The sequence below is a fragment of the Drosophila busckii genome, chromosome 3L, assembly GCF_011750605.1.
Source record: "Drosophila busckii strain San Diego stock center, stock number 13000-0081.31 chromosome 3L, ASM1175060v1, whole genome shotgun sequence".
NCBI lineage: Eukaryota > Metazoa > Arthropoda > Insecta > Diptera > Drosophilidae > Drosophila > Drosophila busckii.
The window spans coordinates 20,037,764-20,056,791 of NC_046606.1; the positions used below are offsets into that span (position 1 = coordinate 20,037,764).

Below are 19,028 nucleotides of genomic sequence, written 5' to 3' on the forward strand. Positions count from 1 at the left end.
AACTAAAGCTTTTGTTGGCCATCTATCACATGTCATTTATGTCGCTATTGCAGCGCTTTTCTTTTGAGTCTTTTCTATACGCTATAGCCTAAGGTTGCAACAACACGCAGTGGTGCGACTTTCATAAACATCTGACAAAAATGCAATAATTAAAACCGAGCATAAAGGGCTTTTATGAATATATTAAAGCATCAAGCTGTACAAAAGTTTAAAACAATTTAAATATAAAGTTAATTGACAAGTATCAACTATACTTAAGCCCTTTTAATTAACATAATGTGCCATTTTTCAATTAAGTTATGGCAAGTACTTTTGATGCTTAGAAAATTATTAGTACTTGAAAAGTTACGACCTTTGGATAATTGCCATTTTATCACATTCAACACGAGCTGTAAAGCAGTTTTTCATTAAAATGAAACAAACTGGCTGTGACGATAATTAAAAGAAAATTTAACGCTTTTTAGTTTGTTTTTGCTTTGTAATCATTTTTTTTTAATGATGTGGACCACTGTGCTACGCGTCTAGGTGCTTGATAGCAAAGCGCGCGCTACTTTTTCTGAGTAAATAGCGACTTAAAGCGTATGGTAAGAAAGAGGGAGGTCTGAATGAGGGGTACTTGCCTGTCGGCTATCGCTGTTTTTGACAGGCCGCATGGATGAGTCCCGTTGCATGCCCAGGCACGCCTTGCATAAAAAATACCGCTATTATAGCCGCCCATTCATTCAACTAGCAAAAGTAGGACTTTCGTGGCATGTCAAACAAACTAATCACACACACACAGGCACTCATAGCCACATGCGCTTCTTACGAGGGTGAGCTGTCAATGTATGGAATATGTTATGGTTTTATTAGTTGCCTAGTGAATGATGCGAGTGCCCAGATACTGCATTATATTGATATTTTTATGCAAGCTTTTACTGTTGCTATCCTCAACTTTTGCCATGACGTACTTATGCGCCTGAAAGTGCGACACGTTTTTCAAATTGTGCATATATTTTTAGCTTATTATCAGCACTAAGCAAACTTTCATTGCAACAATGTCGTTGAGCCAAAAAATATTTGATAAATAGCAAAAAGAACAATAAATAAAAAAAAAGGACAAATATTTGGTTAATGAATTGCACTAGAATAGCATCATCGGTTGCTTAGTAAACTAAGTAAAACTTAGGAAAATGCACACAACAAACGGCAACGCTCTTTGATATTTTCTTATGGGAATAGTCCCTATTGTTGTCTTTTGCGTTTGCTTAAAGCTGCTTACTGAGAATATTTAAAAATCGTAAATATAATTTTTGTTCTTTCCTTCGGCCGTATGTATGTATGTATGTGTATGAAATATATAAGTTTTCGGCATTTTAAATAATTGCGCCATTGATATGGGCAAAACTATGAATTTTTTATGAATAATTAGTTATGTGATCGGGTAGTGTGGAATTGACTCGGTTAGCAGTTTATGTCGTCAAAGTTTTGCACAACATTAATGCGCCTATTTCCATGTACTGAATGATAAGTTTCATGCACTTGGCCAATCATAATAAACTAAAAAAAAAAATATGGCTCAAGTCTTAATGCAGGTCCATCACATTAATTGCTCCACGAATTTTATGAAATAATTAAAAAGTCACCACAACAATTTCCTCCTCACTCAATTTAGCTTTCTATATTTAGTTGTAGTAGGCGCTGGTTACAAAGTATTGTCAAAGGCTCTTGATCCTGTGCGTTTAGTATGTCAATATGTCTATACAAGTTGGATGGCCAACCTCTTGACTTGCATGCATTGTTTTCATAAATATTGTATGAAGAGCTTGGCTTGGTGGATTGATGCGTGGGTGGCTTGGACTGGCTTTGTTGTACCTACTCTGCACGTTGCCACACTTGAATTGCCACAAAAAAAGAACCCAATGCTAAGACAACGCTACACATACATACATATGTAAATACATACATATGTATGTCCATATATTTGTTGTTTTAGTTGGGAAAGTTAATGATTTTGTAAAGTGCGTGCCATAAGTAACATGAGCATATTTATTATTGTATGCATATAATATATATAATTGATATAATACCATCCTGAATTGTGCTTCCCACAGCTTTACGCACAATTTATTGTGACCGTCTTACGCTGCACTCCAACCCATGCCCAAGCTGAAGCCCAAGCCCTTAGCATGCGTTTGGAAACTGCAACATCAGCAGTATAAATAAACTAAAACTGCACGCTGAGTATGCAAGCAGCTCACTGGTTGAGGGGGGTAAGTGTCTCACCCCATGTTGCAATGCCACTGCCTATTAAGTAGTCAACACTAACGTTAACTCCCAGCACACGCAATGTCTGTCTGGACAAGAACTAATTTTGGGGTTTTTTTTTTGTCTTAATCAATAAAATTGTTTGTCCATTCTTTAATGCGCTTGGGTTAAAGACACAATACTTAACCTTCACACTGCTTGTGTTACAAACAACTTACATAATTTCTAATTGTTAATTTTGGTTTAGCGCATAAGTTTTAAACCATATGTATATTTTAATAGTAACTCTTGTGTTTTGCGCAAAGCTGCATTATTTGCACTTTTTTGCACATTTCTGATTTTTGTTTTTCCTATTCACACACACACACACAACACACGCCGCCACCACCACACACACACACACGTATAAAGCGAAAGCGTCGCCAACAAGCGCGTCGTCAGTCCTTTACGTTTTCACGTAACTTTTGCAACTGCCCTGTCAATGTACATAATTATAAGACTCTCAAGACTTCTTTGGGCCAGACAGCTGGGCAGCAGCACACAGGGAGAGTGAGCGGCAAACTGCACAGAGAGCACAAATAAGGGAGAGCGGCGCGCGAACGAGCGAGCTTGTGCAAAACTGTTTTAATATATTCATTGGGTGTAAATAAAAAAATATTAAATATTTGAGATTTAAATTTTTTTGACGACTGTGATTTTGCCTGTGCTGCGCCTAAAAGATGCTTTAGTGATATAATGCGTGTGTATGCGTGTGCTTAGTTACACTTGGTAGCGTTTGCGATTAATCTTTGTTGTTGCTTTGGTGCGCAAGCGCTACAAATGCCTCTTTGGCTTAAGAGAGTGTAAGAGAGCAACGCTGAGCAATGAAATAAACAAGCAAAGCCGCACACTAGGCAGACGAACAAAAACGAAACTTACTGTAAATAAAAGTACTGCAAATACATTTGTTGCACTTGAATAATTTATTTTTGTTTTTATTTTAAAAGGCCATTCACGTTGTTCGCTTAACTTAAAACTAAACCCCATTTGTAAATGTACATAGATCTTCATAAATTCACTTAGCTTATTGTTAGTCTTACTGCATAGTTACAAATAGACGAATGTAAATACAAGTTTTACAATATTTCGGGTTTATATAGCTCTTTAAATAATTAATAATAATTTTACATCTTAAGTTGCAAATTGTCTTAGGCTGTAGAATAAACTACAGTGCTTAGCCGGAGCTAAAGGTCTCGTAAACATTGGCGCCCAACATTTTGGACTTTTCCGCCACCACGTAGAAGCTCAGCAGCTGCGTGGCCAGACTATGTGGTCGAGCAGCGCTGTCGTAGCCACGTGATGTAAGTCCACTGATGATGGGTATTATCTTAGCCAGCGCCAGCAGCACTGTATTAATATTTAGCAAATTATTGTTGTTCGTCTGGCTGCTGCTGCTCTCTTTGTTGACGCTCTCACTAGGTGCCAGCTGCTGCAACGAGTCGCCCATGGACTCAGCAATGGCATCACAGCTGAGTACAAAACCACGACTCACATTTTGTGAGCAGACGCTTACACAATCCTCGCTCTCAAGCAGATCTAGCGTCTCGTTGTACATCTGTAACAATTGCGGCGAACAGTTCTTGCGTTGCTGCACTCGACTTACATCTGGCAACAGATACTTGCTCATTCGGGAATTGGGATCGTGCCGCGTGTCGCCATTGATGGCCATTTGCAGAGACCAGAAGATTTGTTCCGTATCAGCCAAAGACAGCTGTCGCGTCAATGGCATCGCCTTGAGCACTTCCAGCACTTTGGTGCGTATATAACGCGCCAGATCCGTTATGCCGTCGTCCGTAATAAAATGGCGTATAAGCGATAGATACTGTTGCTTTAGCTCGTCAGTAATCTGACTCTGCTCGTTCATGATGTCTCTATATATATAGCCGCCTAGCAGATTGAGCTGCACGCGTAATGCTATAACCAGCATGGAGGATGCATAGATGAAGGTGGCCAGACGTGTAAATGATACGATTTTCATTTGCTCCCAGAGTTCCAGTTTGTTGCTTGGATTCTGACGCAGCTGCTCGAGCAGCTCATCCGTGCTGCATTCCTTCAACACTGCCTGGCACATTTCCTCACCCATGCCAAGTATCACTTGATTGCAAGTGCGTTCCGTGGACTCAAAATGATGCATACGTCGCGTGCGCTCAAAGAAATCACGCGCCTGTTTCTCCTGGTACTCCACTAACTTGCGACGTGCATAACGTGCTGCATAAATAGTGCCGCCCACCAGTGCTCCAGTCACCACCAATTTACGTCGATGGCGTGATAGAAAATCTTGAAGACGCGACAGCATTATGACGTCCTACTTTTAATTCCTTTTAAATGTCCAATCGGGCAAGGTCTGCTTGAGAATGCCAACAGCTGTCCGTGCGTACTCTGGCCTGCAATGCAAGAGTCTATGAATTCTTAATGTACAAAGTTCAAATATGTACAAGCGTAAGTCTGTATGTATGTTTGTGCGGGTGGTGCGTGTGTCAATGAAACCACGTTGGAAAAGATTAGATTAGTCCAATTCAATTACTTACAGATACTTTTGTATTTTCGCCTGCAATGGTAATCCAAATTTTATTGATTCGTTATAAATTTTTTATCTATTTTTTTGCAATACTTTGGGTTGTTGTTGTTGTTGTTGTGAAGCGCGGAATGTATATTTTGGTATGTGTCGATGTTGCGTGCTTTCTATTTGAAGTCAGTCTAAAGTGGTTAAATCGGCCTTTTCATTATAATTCTGACTTGAGCATTTAGTAACGCAATTTGCTTTGTGTACATTTGTTTAATGTTAACTGAATGTTATTAAGACGGTTGACTGTGTGGTGGCAGGCCGATAATCAGTGTTGTTAATTAAGTTGTGAAATTCAACTTTAAGTATTTTGGTTTTTTTTTTTAGCAAGGGTGGAAAATTAAAAAATAAATGTTATTGTTATTGTCAAATTAGGTGGATAATATAATATTCAAATTAGATGATATTTTTAATAGACTGTTTCTTATTAATGTTTTGCAGCACTGTTTATAGATGACATGTGCGGCTTTCATTGTTGGGTTTGTTGACATTTTGCGTGGGCGTAATTGTTTATGATGTCAGTGGAGCGTAAACTAATTGTGGTTACCGGATTTGGACCGTTTCTGGGCCACGAAGAAGTCAATGCCAGCTGGGAAGCTGTTAAAATACTGCCCGATGAGATCATCGACCAGGAGACAAAAACCATATTTAAAATACAGAAGCAAATGGTGGCCGTAGAGTATGCGGCCGTAGATGAGACAGTTACAGAGATTTGGAAGCGACAGCCAGAGGCAAGCATTTCTTAGTTGCTACATCATCATATCGAATAATATATTTTTATAGCTTGTTGTACATGTTGGCGTTTCGGGCATTGCCAAATGCGTTTATGTAGAAAAATTGGCCTACAATCATCAATTTCGACGTCCTGACAACACGGGGCAGTATTTGAGCGGCAGCACTTGCTGCTTGGCAGTAAACGCCAAAGCCAATGTATTGCGCTGTGGTCTAAATGTAGATAAGATTGTGGAGGCTGTAAATGCAACATGTGACGAGTGCGTGGCACCAAGCCGAGATAATAACGATAAGGCATTAACGGCTACAAAGGCATCAAAGAATGTGGGGGGATTTCTTTGTGGGTACATTTACCTCAAGTCCTTGGATATGGATAAAAAGCGCAGTCTGTTTGTGCACGTTCCGCCCATTGACAAGCCCTTCAATACTGCGCAGACTTCAAGTATTGTTTATAACATAATAGCAGAATGTATGAGACAGCTCAATTGTGATTGTGAAAAGGACTAGAAAAGATCCAGATCTATGTCGCATTTTGTATTGAACTACAACTTATTATTTTGTTACGCATATTTGTTGTTTTAATAAGAAAAATCTTTCTAAACATATCTTTGGGATTTTACCTTTCAATAACTTTCATATAGTCAACAAAAATATAAAAGGTCTATTTTAAGTTAAGACTTGGAAATTTCTACAAAGCATTGAGATAAACAAGGTTAATATTAAAAAAATTTTTGAGTTATGACACGATTCAAAAAGTGCGCCGAAATATAATGTTAATTAACAGGCGAAACTGTTAAGAACTCAGCAATGTTAAGAAATTAACTGATTCTGGGTGAATCTCTCTTTTCTGTTGTAGATAATATTCGTATGAGCTAGTTTTCATCTATTACGTTTGGTAGCAAAAATTAATAAAGCTGCCAAATTTAAAGTAGCTTATGATGATAAAATATATAAATATAAAATAAATATAATATAAATATATAAATATTTTATATCGATGTATTATATTTTTATTTCAATGAAGAAGTGTGAACATCCATAGATGGACGACTGATCAATTTTATTTTTAAATATAAATCACAAATGCTCTTATTTCAAATAGCTCTGACCATAGTTGTGTGATTTTTAATATAGCTGGTAAATAGTTATAATTTAATATTTTCAAATATTTTAAAGGTGAAAAATGATAGAATTTTAAAATAAGAGAATATTTTCCTATCGTTTGGCACCAGTTTGTTCCCTTTTTTTTTGTCTTGCTTATCGAAGATTTATAAGCTTTATTGGGGTCGAATGACTATCCGACTGATGAGTTTAGAACCTAGCACTCCCTTTGTTTAGTTATTATATTATTTTGTAGAATAATTAACTGTGTTCATAAATAAACGGGGGCTGGATTGGAACATATCATAGTGCCTTGTTACAGCTTGTTGCACAGCTTTATAATACTTTTGCAAACATATATTGTCTGTGTATTAATTGTAGCATTCTTTTTTCGAAAAATATCGATATGTTGATATTTTTTGGACAGCCCTAGTCAGTACTGCCATATTTGATTTTGTCAAGCTAGAGAATACTTGGAAAAAAAGATAGAGGCTAGATTTAGCAGATAGCTATTAATCTAACATATTTGATTGATATTAACAATATATAATTATTTTAAAAACAAAACTTTTGGAGATATAACAAAAATTATTTTTTTAAAGTTATACTCTTTTTAAGTTGTGTAGTTTTTCATGAAAGTAATAGAAAAAAGGCCATATCAGTTGGCCTTTTTTGCATTGGCTATTTTTAGCGATTTTTCATCGATTTAGCAATCTTACCCTTCTGGCAACATTGACCCTAGTGTAAACGTTCTAAATTGGCGAAACAAATTTCATTTGGATTTAAACTTGCAACTTGTTCAGACTTGTCGTCTTGAGGACTTGTTGGAGTGTGTGTCTGTGTGATAAACACCTACTTAGCCAGCATTTATATATATACGAGATATACTATTAAGTGCCCGCGATGAAATTCCTAATCTGTGCGGTGCTTGCTGTGGCGTCCTACGTGGCTGCCGCGGACGTGAAATTGGAGGAAGGAGTCATTGTAGCGACAGTAGACAACTTCAAACAAGTGATTGCCGATAATGAATTTGTGCTCGTCGAGTTCTGTAAGTAGTTTATGGTACACATATTTTAGTAACGTAATTTGCATAAATAAAAAGCGCCGGCCGCTTTTTTTGAGAGATGATTCATCACAATTTGCGCTAAGGCTACGTGGTCTTTTCTCCATGCATTGCCAGCGCATCTACTGGGAAAAGTATGAAAAAAATGTGGCTGCGTGGCAGTTTGGCCAACAGTTGGATTCTCATTGTTGGTAGTCATGGGTCATAGCTTCCTTTTGTTAGGCAACTATGGCGGGAGAGAGAATAGTTTTTCAGCAGCAAGAGAAATTTTTTTTTTGTTTTCATGTTATTTTTTTTTTTTTGTTTTTCTGTTTTATCGTTTATCGCATATCTAAGAGTAGAGGAAATTGTCTTGTGCTATTCCGTTTACTCTCTCACTCGGCAACTCTCTCTTTGTTTAATAAAGCATTCACCATCTCTCTTGCGCACACTGGACTTGCACTTGTGTGAAAGCGAGCTAACAACTGAACAGGCATTTGTTGTTGCTGAGCGTTAGTTTTGGAAATGTTAAAGTGCCAAGACAAATAAGTAAATGTAGCGCGTCATCAAAATCATCGGCGGTGCTGGCGGGCAGAGGTGTTGATAACAATTCTAAGCTAACAACTAAAAACCGTTGTTATCTTTTCAATAGCTCCCGGCGTCTTATGCTGCTACGAGATAAGGGCGCAACAGTTTCTATTTCCATATGCTTCAATTTTTTTGCTTTTATCAACAATTGCATTGCCTAGCCTACTGGCCTTTGGGGCGTGGCCAAACAACGCCTCAACACTCTACATCCGCTTCATTAATTCTATTTTAGAATAAAAAAAAAGTATCCAAACAACTTTTGTACATACAAAGCTCAGAAACTGGGTTAGCTAGGCAAGCTTAATTACTGGTTCTCTTGAGCTGCTTTCTATTATATTCTATGCCTTGCCCTTTCTACGCGCCGGCCTGCTAATGCTTTTGCGTCTGCGTGGAATCAGAATAAGTTCATTCAACTCTTATTCCCGTACTCGCGCGCTGTTTCTCTTATTTTTATTGTTGATTATTAAGCGCGTGCTTAACTGTGCTCTTCTGGTTACATATGTATGCGGCAATATGGCGGATCGCTTATGCTGGTTTGTTTATGTCAACGTGTTGCTGTGAAACGCAGCCATTGTGGCAACGTCAGCAACAAAATTGTCTTGAGGATTGACTCGATAATGCAAACACAGACAGACACATATATATATATATATATATATATATCTATTTATAAGCATGCATATGTATGTATGTATATAAAACACCTGCGTATCTTATCTGTTGACGATTCCCGTTGCTGATCAATAAGACGAGTATGTTGACATACACACATGCATAAGCCAAGGCCACGTCAACTTAAGCCGACGATAAGGCGCAATTCCAAGATGTTGCCAACTCGTCTTATGTCATCTCGCTTGCTCTAATTGCATGTTCTTATATTTGTATGCGTGTCCGTTTCTGTGTGGTGCACCAGAATTCAACACGTGGAATTTGCATAATGCTCAACAGCTGGCTGTAAACGCGATGACATGGTACATCTAGCGCAAATAATTACATATTTATCACGCCCACTACGCCCACCCACGCAGCAATTTAAATTTCCAAATGAACGACGACGCGTTACAAAAAAAGGGGGAAATGAACCAATTTGAGTTATTTTCTGTGCGATTAAATAAATAGTTTAATATAGCATTTTAAATACAAATTCTAATTTATTTGTATTCCTTTATAGACGCACCATGGTGTGGACACTGCAAAGCTCTGGCACCCGAATACGCCAAGGCTGCTCAACAACTGGCTGAAAAGGAGTCGCCCATCAAGCTTGCCAAGGTCGATGCTACCGTTGAGGGAGAGCTCGCCGAGCAGTACCAGGTGCGTGGCTACCCCACGCTGAAGTTCTTCCGCAACGGCTCGCCCGTTGAGTATGGTGGTGGACGTCAAGCCGCTGACATTATTTCCTGGGTGACCAAGAAGACTGGTCCACCAGCCAAGGACTTGACCAGTGTGGCTGATGCCGAGCAATTCCTTAAGGACAATGAGATTGCCATTATTGGTTTCTTCAAGAATGTTGAGTCCGATGAAGCCAAGGTCTTCACCAAGGCCGCCAACGCTTTGGATTCCTTTGTCTTTGGTATTACCAGCAACGCTGATGTCATTGCCAAGTATGAGGCCAAAAACAATGGCGTCATGCTGTTCAAGCCCTTCGATGACAAGAAATCCGTGTTTGATGGTGAGATGACCGAGGAGAGTCTGAAAAAGTTCGCCCAGGTGCAGTCACTGCCTTTGATTGTTGAGTTCAACCACGAATCGGCTGCCAAGATCTTTGGCGGTTCCATCAAGTCGCATCTGCTGTTCTTCGTTTCCAAGGAAGCCGGACACATTGAGGAGTATGTGGATCCCCTCAAGGAGATTGCCAAGAAACACCGTGAAGATATTCTGTTCGTTACCATCTCTTCGGATGAGGAGGATCACACACGAATCTTTGAGTTCTTCGGCATGAACAAGGAGGAGGTACCCACCATTCGTCTCATCAAGCTGGAGGAGGATATGGCCAAGTACAAGCCTGAATCCAACGATCTGTCCGCCGCTTCTATTGAGGCCTTCCTGCAAAAGTTCCTTGATGGTAAACTTAAGCAACATTTGTTATCGCAAGACCTGCCCGAGGACTGGGACAAACAGCCCGTCAAGGTGCTCGTCTCCAGCAACTTCGAAAGTGTCGCTTTGGACAAGAGCAAGAATGTTCTGGTTGAGTTCTATGCACCATGGTGCGGTCACTGCAAACAGCTTGCTCCCATCTATGACCAGTTGGCTGAAAAGTACAAGGATAATGAGGACATTGTCATTGCCAAAATGGACTCGACTGCCAACGAGTTGGAGAACATTAAGATCTCATCTTTCCCCACCATTAAGTACTTCCGCAAGGATGACAACAAAGTTATCGACTACAATTTGGACAGGACTCTGGATGACTTCGTCAAGTTCTTGGATGCCAATGGTGAGGTTGCTGATGCCGAGCCCACCGAGGAGAGCGAAGATGATGAAGAGGCTGCGCCCAAGAAGGACGAGTTGTAAACTAAGAAATACAACAAAAAGCTATAAATCCAACATCTACACTAAAGCACACACACACATACATACACACACACTTACAACAAATAGTAACGTACATTCTGTAGTTTATTCTTGTGATCGTCTCCGGGCTGCGATTCCAATGAGTTTTTATCATTGCGCCCCCACAGTCCTGGCTTCGCTCAACTTAAAGCCCAACTTGTTTGCCTAAAGAAAAAGAAATTTGCTTAAATTTGTTGTAATTACAACGATATTTCGCGCAAAATTCTAACATGATTAGCGTTTTGCATTTGGCTGCGCCATTTCGGCGCTAATTCCTGTTTGAAAATGCGTAGCTTAGGATTCAGTTTTAATGAAGTGTTAATCGAGAATTGAAAATGATAAATTTTGTAATTGTAAATCTTCTTTTAAGTTTTCTATACATTTTGGAATTTGTAGAAGCATTGAGAAAGAACTGATTAAGGACTTAACAAATAAAGTTGGTAACAACATTAAAAACGAGACAACTTTGAATTTAAAATTTTTGAGAATATAAAACCCTTAAGCGATTGCGAAATTTGGAACAATTCGAGTTTTCCAAATGTGTAAAACATGGTTTATTTTGAAATGCGTGCACCTCTAACAATTCTAAATATTCACAGTGTTGCTAACTAACAGAAAAACGGTCACACCTTGCATTGAGTACCCAGAGAATGTATTTGATGCATCGATACATCGCACATCTATCCATTCATATATCGACTATTCGATACTTCTTCACATCTCTACTCAAATACAAGTTTAACAACAAAAATTAAAAGGAAAACAAACTAAATATGTGTAAAGTAAACCAAGCGCAAGATAAATTTGCGTATGGCCAGTGAGGAAGAACAACAATTTTGCCAGCGCAGCCTTGTCTCGCAATTAACTACAAAAGTTTTCGGGTACGTTCAAAGAGAGTGAGAGAGAGAGGATGCGAAAGTATGTATAGGGCAGAGGCTGATATGCAGATGGCCAACGGTACTTTCACTTGTGAAATGTTTATCCTATATATTTTTACTACTTTTCTAGCAGCACAATGAACAACTCCACAAATAGCGGTACTAGTGTGGAGGCGAACGCAACTGCCGGCGCCGCTGCTGCGACTACGTCGACGGCTGCGGTGCCGGAATTTGTGCATCTGACTGAGACGCGACGCTATATTTATAGAGTCATAGCCGCAATACACGATGAAAGCTTTCCAAAGCATGTGCATCAATTGCTCAAATTGTTTGAACGGTAAGCATAAGTGCTTAATGTGAAACGTGAAAACACTAATAACATCTGCTGCATCTTTAGTGCCATACGTGAGGAGTTTGTAAGTGCGCAAAACTCCTCACTGAATTGCCGTAAGCTGGCACGCCAAGTGATAGCTCTCACCGAGCTTGTACACGAGCAACTACAGCTGGGCAAGCAATGGATGGAGCTGCGTAGCTCGTTGGAAAATCGCCAGCGCATCTGCTACATTATAGCCAACTATATAGCCTGTGAGCTCTGTGCAGCCCAGGATAAAATGGAAAAGGAACAGTGCATTATAGAACGCATCAATAGCATGTTAACTCTGTTCATAGAACAAAATAATGCAAACTCAAGTGCTTTAAAGGAGGACATGCTGTGCACGCTGGTGGCCGTGCCAAAGCTTTTTATTTTAACCAATTACAATATGCTTATTTGTTTACAGTCGCCTTTTTCCCCAGTGGCCCAAGATAATAGATGTTTGTTATCAAGTGGAGCTACCAGACAAGTTATATATCGAGTACATAATCGTATTTTATTATTGGCATCGGCTTGTGCGCGATGAGGACACCAGGCAGCGGATCTATGAATTTGCCGCCAAATTTATGCGTCCATCACGCACGCTTTTCTCAAATCCCACTTATCTGAATCATATGCCTATGATAAGCGATATCAGCACTGCAACGCTTAGTATATTGCAGTTTTTAAACATGAAGGGGTGCTTCAAGTTGCATGCAACCAGCAAATTAGACAATCGACAGTCCACAGCGAATGATTTGGTAAGTTGTGCTAATACCTACCAATGTATGTACGTAGATTAAAGATACTTTAGTTTTGTTATATCAAAATGATGATTTAGTAAAAGGTCTGATTTAAATAGTTGGCGCGTGCTCGTGTGCTTCATCCACGCAGTTAGTCGCGTGTTAGTTGAAGGCAAGTACGCAGCTGCTGCTTAACAAATGACTACAATTTTAAGCTGATTGCAAAAAATTGGCAAACAATATTTATATATCTATAAAAAATTAATCTAACAATGCATACATTCCACAGTTGCTCGATTCGGACGAGGAAGATGTGGAACTTGATACTGCCGGGGAAATTCTAATGGGAAATAAGACTACTGGCGAGTCGGCACAGGAACAGGAGCAGCCTGACTTTCTGCGTCGGCTTTGCCGCAATGCAACTCATCAAAAGCCTGTGGAGCGCGCAACAGCGTTATATCGCGGCATTGACAGCAGTCGTGAAGTTGTGGATCTTTGTGAATCGGATGAGGATGTGGACATGTTTTCGCTTGATTTCAATGTGCCTGCGACAGTGGACACAAATGTATCTGCTGATGATGATTATGTGCCCATCACAATGATATATCCCAGTAATTTGCGCACATACGAGCGAACCACAAGCAGCTTCACAGCCACAACCGAAACCGTTGTCACAAGCGACTCACAGCTGGAGATTTTCACGGCTAATGCCAGCGTTACTGCTGAACCACATTATACCGTGCCGCGCATTGTCAACAGCTACAGTTGTTGTCGGGAAGTTATGAATCAGAGCGTGCAAACGGCGGAGATGTCGTTTGTTGCAACACATTTGGAACCCACTTACCGCGAACTCCGCCTACAGCAGGCATCTAGTCAAAATAGTCGTAGCAGCGGGACAACAACGTTGCCGCCGAAAAAGCAGGTTACGTTTAAGGCACAGCTTCTGGGTCCTGGACATAAATCCACAAAAGACAGCAGGAGCAGCAAAGCCATCAAGCCCTCAATTAAGCAATATAAAGTGCAACATGCTGACAATAGCATTGAATCTCTCAAATTAATGGCACGCCAAGGTAAGCTTAGATATGTTCAAGATGTGTAATTTTAACAATCTTGGCTTTTACTTGACAGAACATTTATTAGCAAGCAAGCGCATGTTCACTAAACTGGAAACAAAGAGAAACTGTGATAAAAGCTTTGTTGGCACGCTGACACGTCAAACATTGAGGCCTCAGTGCCCAGCCATTGCGGTTGTATCTTCAACGCAGCTTACGCCCACAACAAGCAATGCATCTACAGACACGCCCACGCCTCAGCATCACCACCAAAGGTTGGCAACGCAACGGGCTATGCCCACACCTCCCGCCTCCACGCATAGCTCATCAGATACACCGCGCAATACGCCGGACTCACGTCTGCGGTCGCATGCGCGCAGGTCTTATTTTAAGTCCAATGGTCGACGCCTAAACAAAACGTCACAGGATGAGGTGAATTTTTATAATGAACTGCTGCGCCAGCAGCGTGCCAAGGTGAACGAGCGTCGACACGGCAAACCTGTAACAACGCCTGTCGTAAGACTTAAGCGAATTAACCTAAATGAAACGGAAATTGCCAACTACAATGCTGTAAGCTGCTGTGTTTCATTGCTAACTGCTGTTTTGTTAATACTCTTCATTCTTTTAAAGGTTTTTAATGCCACGTCGAACGCACGACGGTAGCTAATCAAGAGCTCAAAGAGATTTTAATATCACAACCCTGTTGCTACATCTAATACGCCAATGTGACTTGTTATCTTGAATGTAAAACTGAATATAGTAGATTTTTTTTTGAAACCCTTATTATTGAAAACCAATGCCATTAGCCTTAAGCACTTAGCATAAGTTTAGCCGATATGTAATTGTTGTTTTATTTGTAAGTAACAAAATGAATTTAAATTATACATTTGTTTCGAACATATTATTGTTTTAAACTTAGAAAAAGCTATATAGCCAATATGCATCGCATTGAACCAATATAAAGCATTTTCAATCAGCACTACAGATTGAAAGTCACATCCACCTGGCTGAAGAGCTGGAAACTAATCATTTAGCGCTGGAATATATTAAGTCTGACTACTATAAGCTTGTCACGCCTCCTTTACATCATTCTGATTACTAAGCTTCGGATATTGCACATTATCAGCAAGTGGTTTCCAAAATTAGGATTTAAAAAAATAAAGTATGCAACAAGGCTGCGTATAAAGTAAACTGTTTTTATAGGCTTTAAGGAATATTTTAGAGGCTTTGAAGTATGAAGTCTTTATAGAAAAATTGTCAGAGATGTATCCCTAATATGATCAACTGCACGTCGTTTGGATCGAGTCACAAGATAGTCAGAAGACTTGCTGGTTTACATAATAGACAACAGCATCAATTGCAAATAACACATATTTAAATGAACAATCCTCAGAAAAGTATAAACATTCCAATTTCAGAACAGTATAAAGAATAATAGAATTCAATTAATTTTGGTTTGATTTTTTGTTTTTCACTTATTATTGGTTTATACTATCAGCATTACTGGCTATCAAACATCGTTTTTCTGTTATTCAACTTCTCAAATTGTAAAATGTTCATTCAGAAATCGCACTGCGATGGGATACAAAATAGTTTTGGACACACAGTGTGTGCGTGTCACACACACACACACAAGCAAATAATTGTAAAACACAGAAATCATTTTTTCATTTTTAAAAAAATGGAAAAATGGAGGCGTGGCAGACCCCATAAAGTATATATATCTTGATCAAGCTCGACGAGCTGGTCATAATAGCCATTCCTCTGTCCATTACTGTCGTCCGTCCCTGTCGCTGTATGAGTGCGTGTTTCCTCAAGCAACTATAACAGAGCTATGCAACCAAGATTTGTATGTAGGTGCTCCTATAAACAGGACTCTCTACGCTTTTATTTTATTTTTTTTTATTTCCTCCCCCCTCCACCGCAAAATCGAAAAAAACGGTATATAAGGCAGTACAAAAATCTTTAAAAATCTGAAATAAGTCACAAAATGGCCTAGTCATGTTTTCGACCGATTGTGAAAATTTCAAAACGATCGGATAAATAAGCTTAGGATTAATCACAATTCAATTGTTTAATACGACAAGGTGCACGTGCTGACGCCCATAACAAACGTGCTGCCGCTGTGACGCGTTTTTAAACTGTTTGTTGTAATGTGTGTTGGTGAGTGCATGCATGTTTGCTGCGAATACCCTATCAAAGTGTATTTAAAAGTTGGTGGCGCCCAACTTTAATTTGTCCACTTGATTTTATTTTGATATTCATATTCTAAAATTCGCATGCCCTTGGCTTTATTTATTTTATGTCTTATACGGCACTTTAAACAGGAGACTTCGTTGCAGTTTATGGAGCTTGCGTTCCAACTTGACAAAGTTGATTCCATAGACTCTTACGATTTCTCCGGCGTATATATCTTTTGTGAGACGACAAAGCTCGAAACAATGGAGCATCCATTCCATCAATGGAAGGAGACAGTGATAATCGAGACACTCCAGTTTATGTCAGTTTAAGAAATGGAGGAACGTAAATTGGAAAATCGCAAATTTGAGCTTGAAAGTCTTTTAATTGACAATGATTTTAAATTAAGACAGCAGGAGCTGATACTAAATTTAAGAATGCCAATGCTTTTAATTTACTTGAAATATAAACGTAATAACAAAAAAAAAATACTCTTGTAATAAAAAACATTCCACCGGAATTCTGTGGTCAATTTCCATAACATACTTATAATGTAAAAAATAAGGTAAAGCGTGCCATGGTGTCTTTACATACAGATGTATTTGCAGCAGAAGAAGAATTCATTATTGATTTTGGTTATTGAGTTTTCACCAGAATCTTCAAGGTGCTGCATTGCTTCGGTTGCTAATCCGCTGATCCTTTTGGAGCTTTTCACAAGCACGTGTTGAGAGGTTTCGAATGCCAAAGGGGGAAACTCCAAAAAACTAATTCTACTTGACTATATGTAAATAGTTTATTAACCTATTTACATTTATTGTCAGGATATAATGTTATACAATTCTTTAAGTTCGGCTGTTAAAGCCTAATTACACAAGCTTTTATTTAGAAATATCATATTTAAAATGGAGAATATTCTCAGCCTACGATTTTTAGTGTTTGGTCTTGGCAGACTCACGTATATTGAACTTTGGCACCCGATCTTTTCTAGCCAATATCTTATTCGAATTATCCTCAATGTTAATAGTGCTGATAATGAGATTGACACGGCGCTCAATAACACCAATAAATAACTTTACGTTATGCACAGTCAAAAATGTCTTGGAGCTGAGCACATTAAGTATGGGTGCATCATCGCAGGCTAGTAGTCTGTAATGAAAACGATAACATAAGAAGATATGATTATTGTATTGCACTTCAGAACCCACTTAAATATATCCTCTATGCCTTTGAGCAGTTGCTTTAATCTGAGGCTAAGACTCTGCTTCTTTTCGTTGGTCTCCTGGCCAAGTTGCTTAATGCGGACCAGCTCTGCGTTTAGATAATCTAAAGCTTCAGTTTTCAGCTTTAGCTCTTTTTCGGTTTGCTCCGATTTTTGACGCTCTGCAAATTTAGAAATATTGTAAATAAAGAAATTATGGATGTAAGAAGAAAGTAAAACATGCCAATTTCTTCGGTTAACTCTTGCGTTGTATCGTTCAGGACCTCTACTTCGTGACTAAGCTCATTTACGTAGTTGAAAAGGGCAAAGTTTTCATCTTCCTGCCGCTTGAATTGAGCTACCAGACGTTCCGTGTCCTCCTCACCATATAGTTGTTTGATTCTTTCAATGATTTCCTTGTATTCATAAAGCTGACGCTCGTAAGACTCTTTTTGGGTTTGTTTCTTGTCCAGTTCGCGCTGCTCCAGCTCTGGGTTGAGACGCTTCTGGCCCTTGATATCAAAGAACTTTTGTAACTTGGCATCGTGCTCGAGGCGACGCTGCATTTCACGCATCTCTTGTATATGCATGACCTTGTCGTTCTCATTGCGATCCTTAAGCACGGAAAGCTTCGTGCACAGTTCCTGTCGCTGATCGTAGGCTAAAGTAGATTGATCAATTAAGTCCATAATGAGTTTTTTGCCATTATTAAACTGCGTGACCATCGATTGCCACATTTCATTAAAGTTAGCACTGGGAAGAAATAACACGGTCAATAAAAGCATTCACCTCTTTATTTATATATATATTTTTTTTACCGATCTTGCAGCATGTGATTAATGGCATCCCGCATTTTGCTATTCTCTGTCAGCACATCGCTACACTTTTTATTGACAACATCTAGGCGATTCTCCAGCTTGATCACGCTCTTTTGCACTTTGCAAATTGTATCCTTGTAGCAAATGTCAGGCACCTCATTGCGACGCAAGGTGTCGATTTCCTTTTCGATTTTACGTATGTGCCCCTCCAGTTCCCACAGATTGGTGCGCTCACTATCCAGCACGCGCTGCACCTCCGCTTGAAGCTTTTGCAAAGAGCTCAGCTGCTTCTCTTTGTTGGTATTTTTGCGTGCATGCGTGCCGCCCTCAAGTGTTCTGATTTCATCCTTCAGTTTCTCGAACTCCAATTGCAAGACGTTTATCAAGTGATTTTGCTTTTTCAAACGCTTCTTCTTCTCTTCCAGGAGCCCACGCAGCTCCTGCTGCAGAGAACGATGCTGTCGCTGTAAGCGTTGCAGCTCAGCCGTGGCCAATTGGTCCAGTTGATCAGACATCTTATCAATCAGCTAAGCCTGTGCTCAATTCAGCTCTTGTTTATAACGGCTAAATAAAAAGTCTTACCCTTCGTCGGTTGCCTGGAAACACTGCAGGTAGAGTTGCCATACAAATAACGAATCGAGCTGCTGTTAACTGTACATACATAGCTATTAACTGTATACAGTTAACTTTCGTTAAGTATCCGTCAAAAAGTACGAAAATCCTATTAACTATAATAGTGCTGGACCAATAAACCTCTTTACGTTATTGCTCACATATATTATTATTTATCTATAAAAATCAATATATTAAGAGGCATTTATGAACTGCTGCCCTAAGCCAAAATAAAACAAGAGCTTTGTTTTTTGATATTTTTATGGTAAAAGTTTATTATTTATAACTTTATTTTTAGTTTGTTTTTTTTTTTGCATTTTGTTTCATGTTTAAAT

General features: G+C 39.2%; 5 protein-coding genes across 5 annotated transcripts; 3 read left to right on the top strand and 2 right to left on the bottom strand.

Annotated features, from left to right (window-relative positions):
* Positions 1 to 3,202: 3,202 nt before the first annotated feature.
* On the bottom strand, positions 3,203 to 5,076 carry LOC108598773 (peroxisomal biogenesis factor 3). Its single transcript, XM_017985513.2, has 2 exons — positions 4,815 to 5,076; positions 3,203 to 4,670 (listed from the first exon to the last, which is right to left on the bottom strand). Exon 2 carries the CDS (start codon positions 4,580 to 4,582, stop codon positions 3,461 to 3,463), a length of 1,122 nt encoding a protein of 373 aa, XP_017841002.1. The 5' UTR covers positions 4,583 to 4,670; positions 4,815 to 5,076; the 3' UTR covers positions 3,203 to 3,460.
* A 225-nt stretch (positions 5,077 to 5,301) lies between these two features.
* LOC108599206 (pyroglutamyl-peptidase 1) lies at positions 5,302 to 6,165 on the top strand. The gene is made up of 2 exons (XM_017986001.2): positions 5,302 to 5,580; positions 5,633 to 6,165. Exons 1-2 carry the CDS (start codon positions 5,362 to 5,364, stop codon positions 6,086 to 6,088), a joined length of 675 nt encoding a protein of 224 aa, XP_017841490.1. The 5' UTR covers positions 5,302 to 5,361; the 3' UTR covers positions 6,089 to 6,165.
* A 1,288-nt stretch (positions 6,166 to 7,453) lies between these two features.
* Positions 7,454 to 11,323, top strand: LOC108600891 (protein disulfide-isomerase). Its single transcript, XM_017988711.2, has 2 exons — positions 7,454 to 7,730; positions 9,484 to 11,323. The coding sequence occupies exons 1-2, from the start codon at positions 7,586 to 7,588 to the stop codon at positions 10,821 to 10,823; spliced, it is 1,485 nt and encodes a 494-aa protein (XP_017844200.2). The 5' UTR covers positions 7,454 to 7,585; the 3' UTR covers positions 10,824 to 11,323.
* A 258-nt stretch (positions 11,324 to 11,581) lies between these two features.
* Positions 11,582 to 14,718, top strand: LOC108598750. The gene is given in 7 exon segments (XM_033293575.1): positions 11,582 to 11,743; positions 11,874 to 12,077; positions 12,138 to 12,492; positions 12,494 to 12,853; positions 13,125 to 13,905; positions 13,964 to 14,457; positions 14,518 to 14,718. Coding segments are annotated over 7 exon segments (2,298 nt in total). The 5' UTR covers positions 11,582 to 11,672; the 3' UTR covers positions 14,551 to 14,718.
* A 2,203-nt stretch (positions 14,719 to 16,921) lies between these two features.
* On the bottom strand, positions 16,922 to 18,797 carry LOC108599353 (coiled-coil domain-containing protein 63). Its single transcript, XM_017986157.2, has 4 exons — positions 18,082 to 18,797; positions 17,508 to 18,016; positions 17,271 to 17,445; positions 16,922 to 17,211 (listed from the first exon to the last, which is right to left on the bottom strand). The coding sequence occupies exons 1-4, from the start codon at positions 18,594 to 18,596 to the stop codon at positions 16,995 to 16,997; spliced, it is 1,416 nt and encodes a 471-aa protein (XP_017841646.2). The 5' UTR covers positions 18,597 to 18,797; the 3' UTR covers positions 16,922 to 16,994.
* Positions 18,798 to 19,028: the final 231 nt, after the last annotated feature.

Excerpts from the sequence above, each read along its gene's own strand:
- LOC108598773 (XM_017985513.2), bottom strand. The coding sequence starts at position 4,582 with ATGCTGTCGCGTCTTCAAGATTTTCTATCACGCCATCGACGTAAATTG.
- LOC108599206 (XM_017986001.2), top strand. The coding sequence starts at position 5,362 with ATGATGTCAGTGGAGCGTAAACTAATTGTGGTTACCGGATTTGGACCG. Across the intron at positions 5,581-5,632 it reads TTTGGAAGCGACAGCCAGAG|CTTGTTGTACATGTTGGCGT; the intron begins GCAAGCATTTCT and ends ATATTTTTATAG.
- LOC108600891 (XM_017988711.2), top strand. The coding sequence starts at position 7,586 with ATGAAATTCCTAATCTGTGCGGTGCTTGCTGTGGCGTCCTACGTGGCT. Across the intron at positions 7,731-9,483 it reads ATTTGTGCTCGTCGAGTTCT|ACGCACCATGGTGTGGACAC; the intron begins GTAAGTAGTTTA and ends ATTCCTTTATAG.
- LOC108599353 (XM_017986157.2), bottom strand. The coding sequence starts at position 18,596 with ATGTCTGATCAACTGGACCAATTGGCCACGGCTGAGCTGCAACGCTTA. Across the intron at positions 17,446-17,507 it reads AGAGTTAACCGAAGAAATTG|AGCGTCAAAAATCGGAGCAA; the intron begins GCATGTTTTACT and ends CTAAATTTGCAG. Across the intron at positions 17,212-17,270 it reads GGCATAGAGGATATATTTAA|ACTACTAGCCTGCGATGATG; the intron begins GTGGGTTCTGAA and ends TTTTCATTACAG.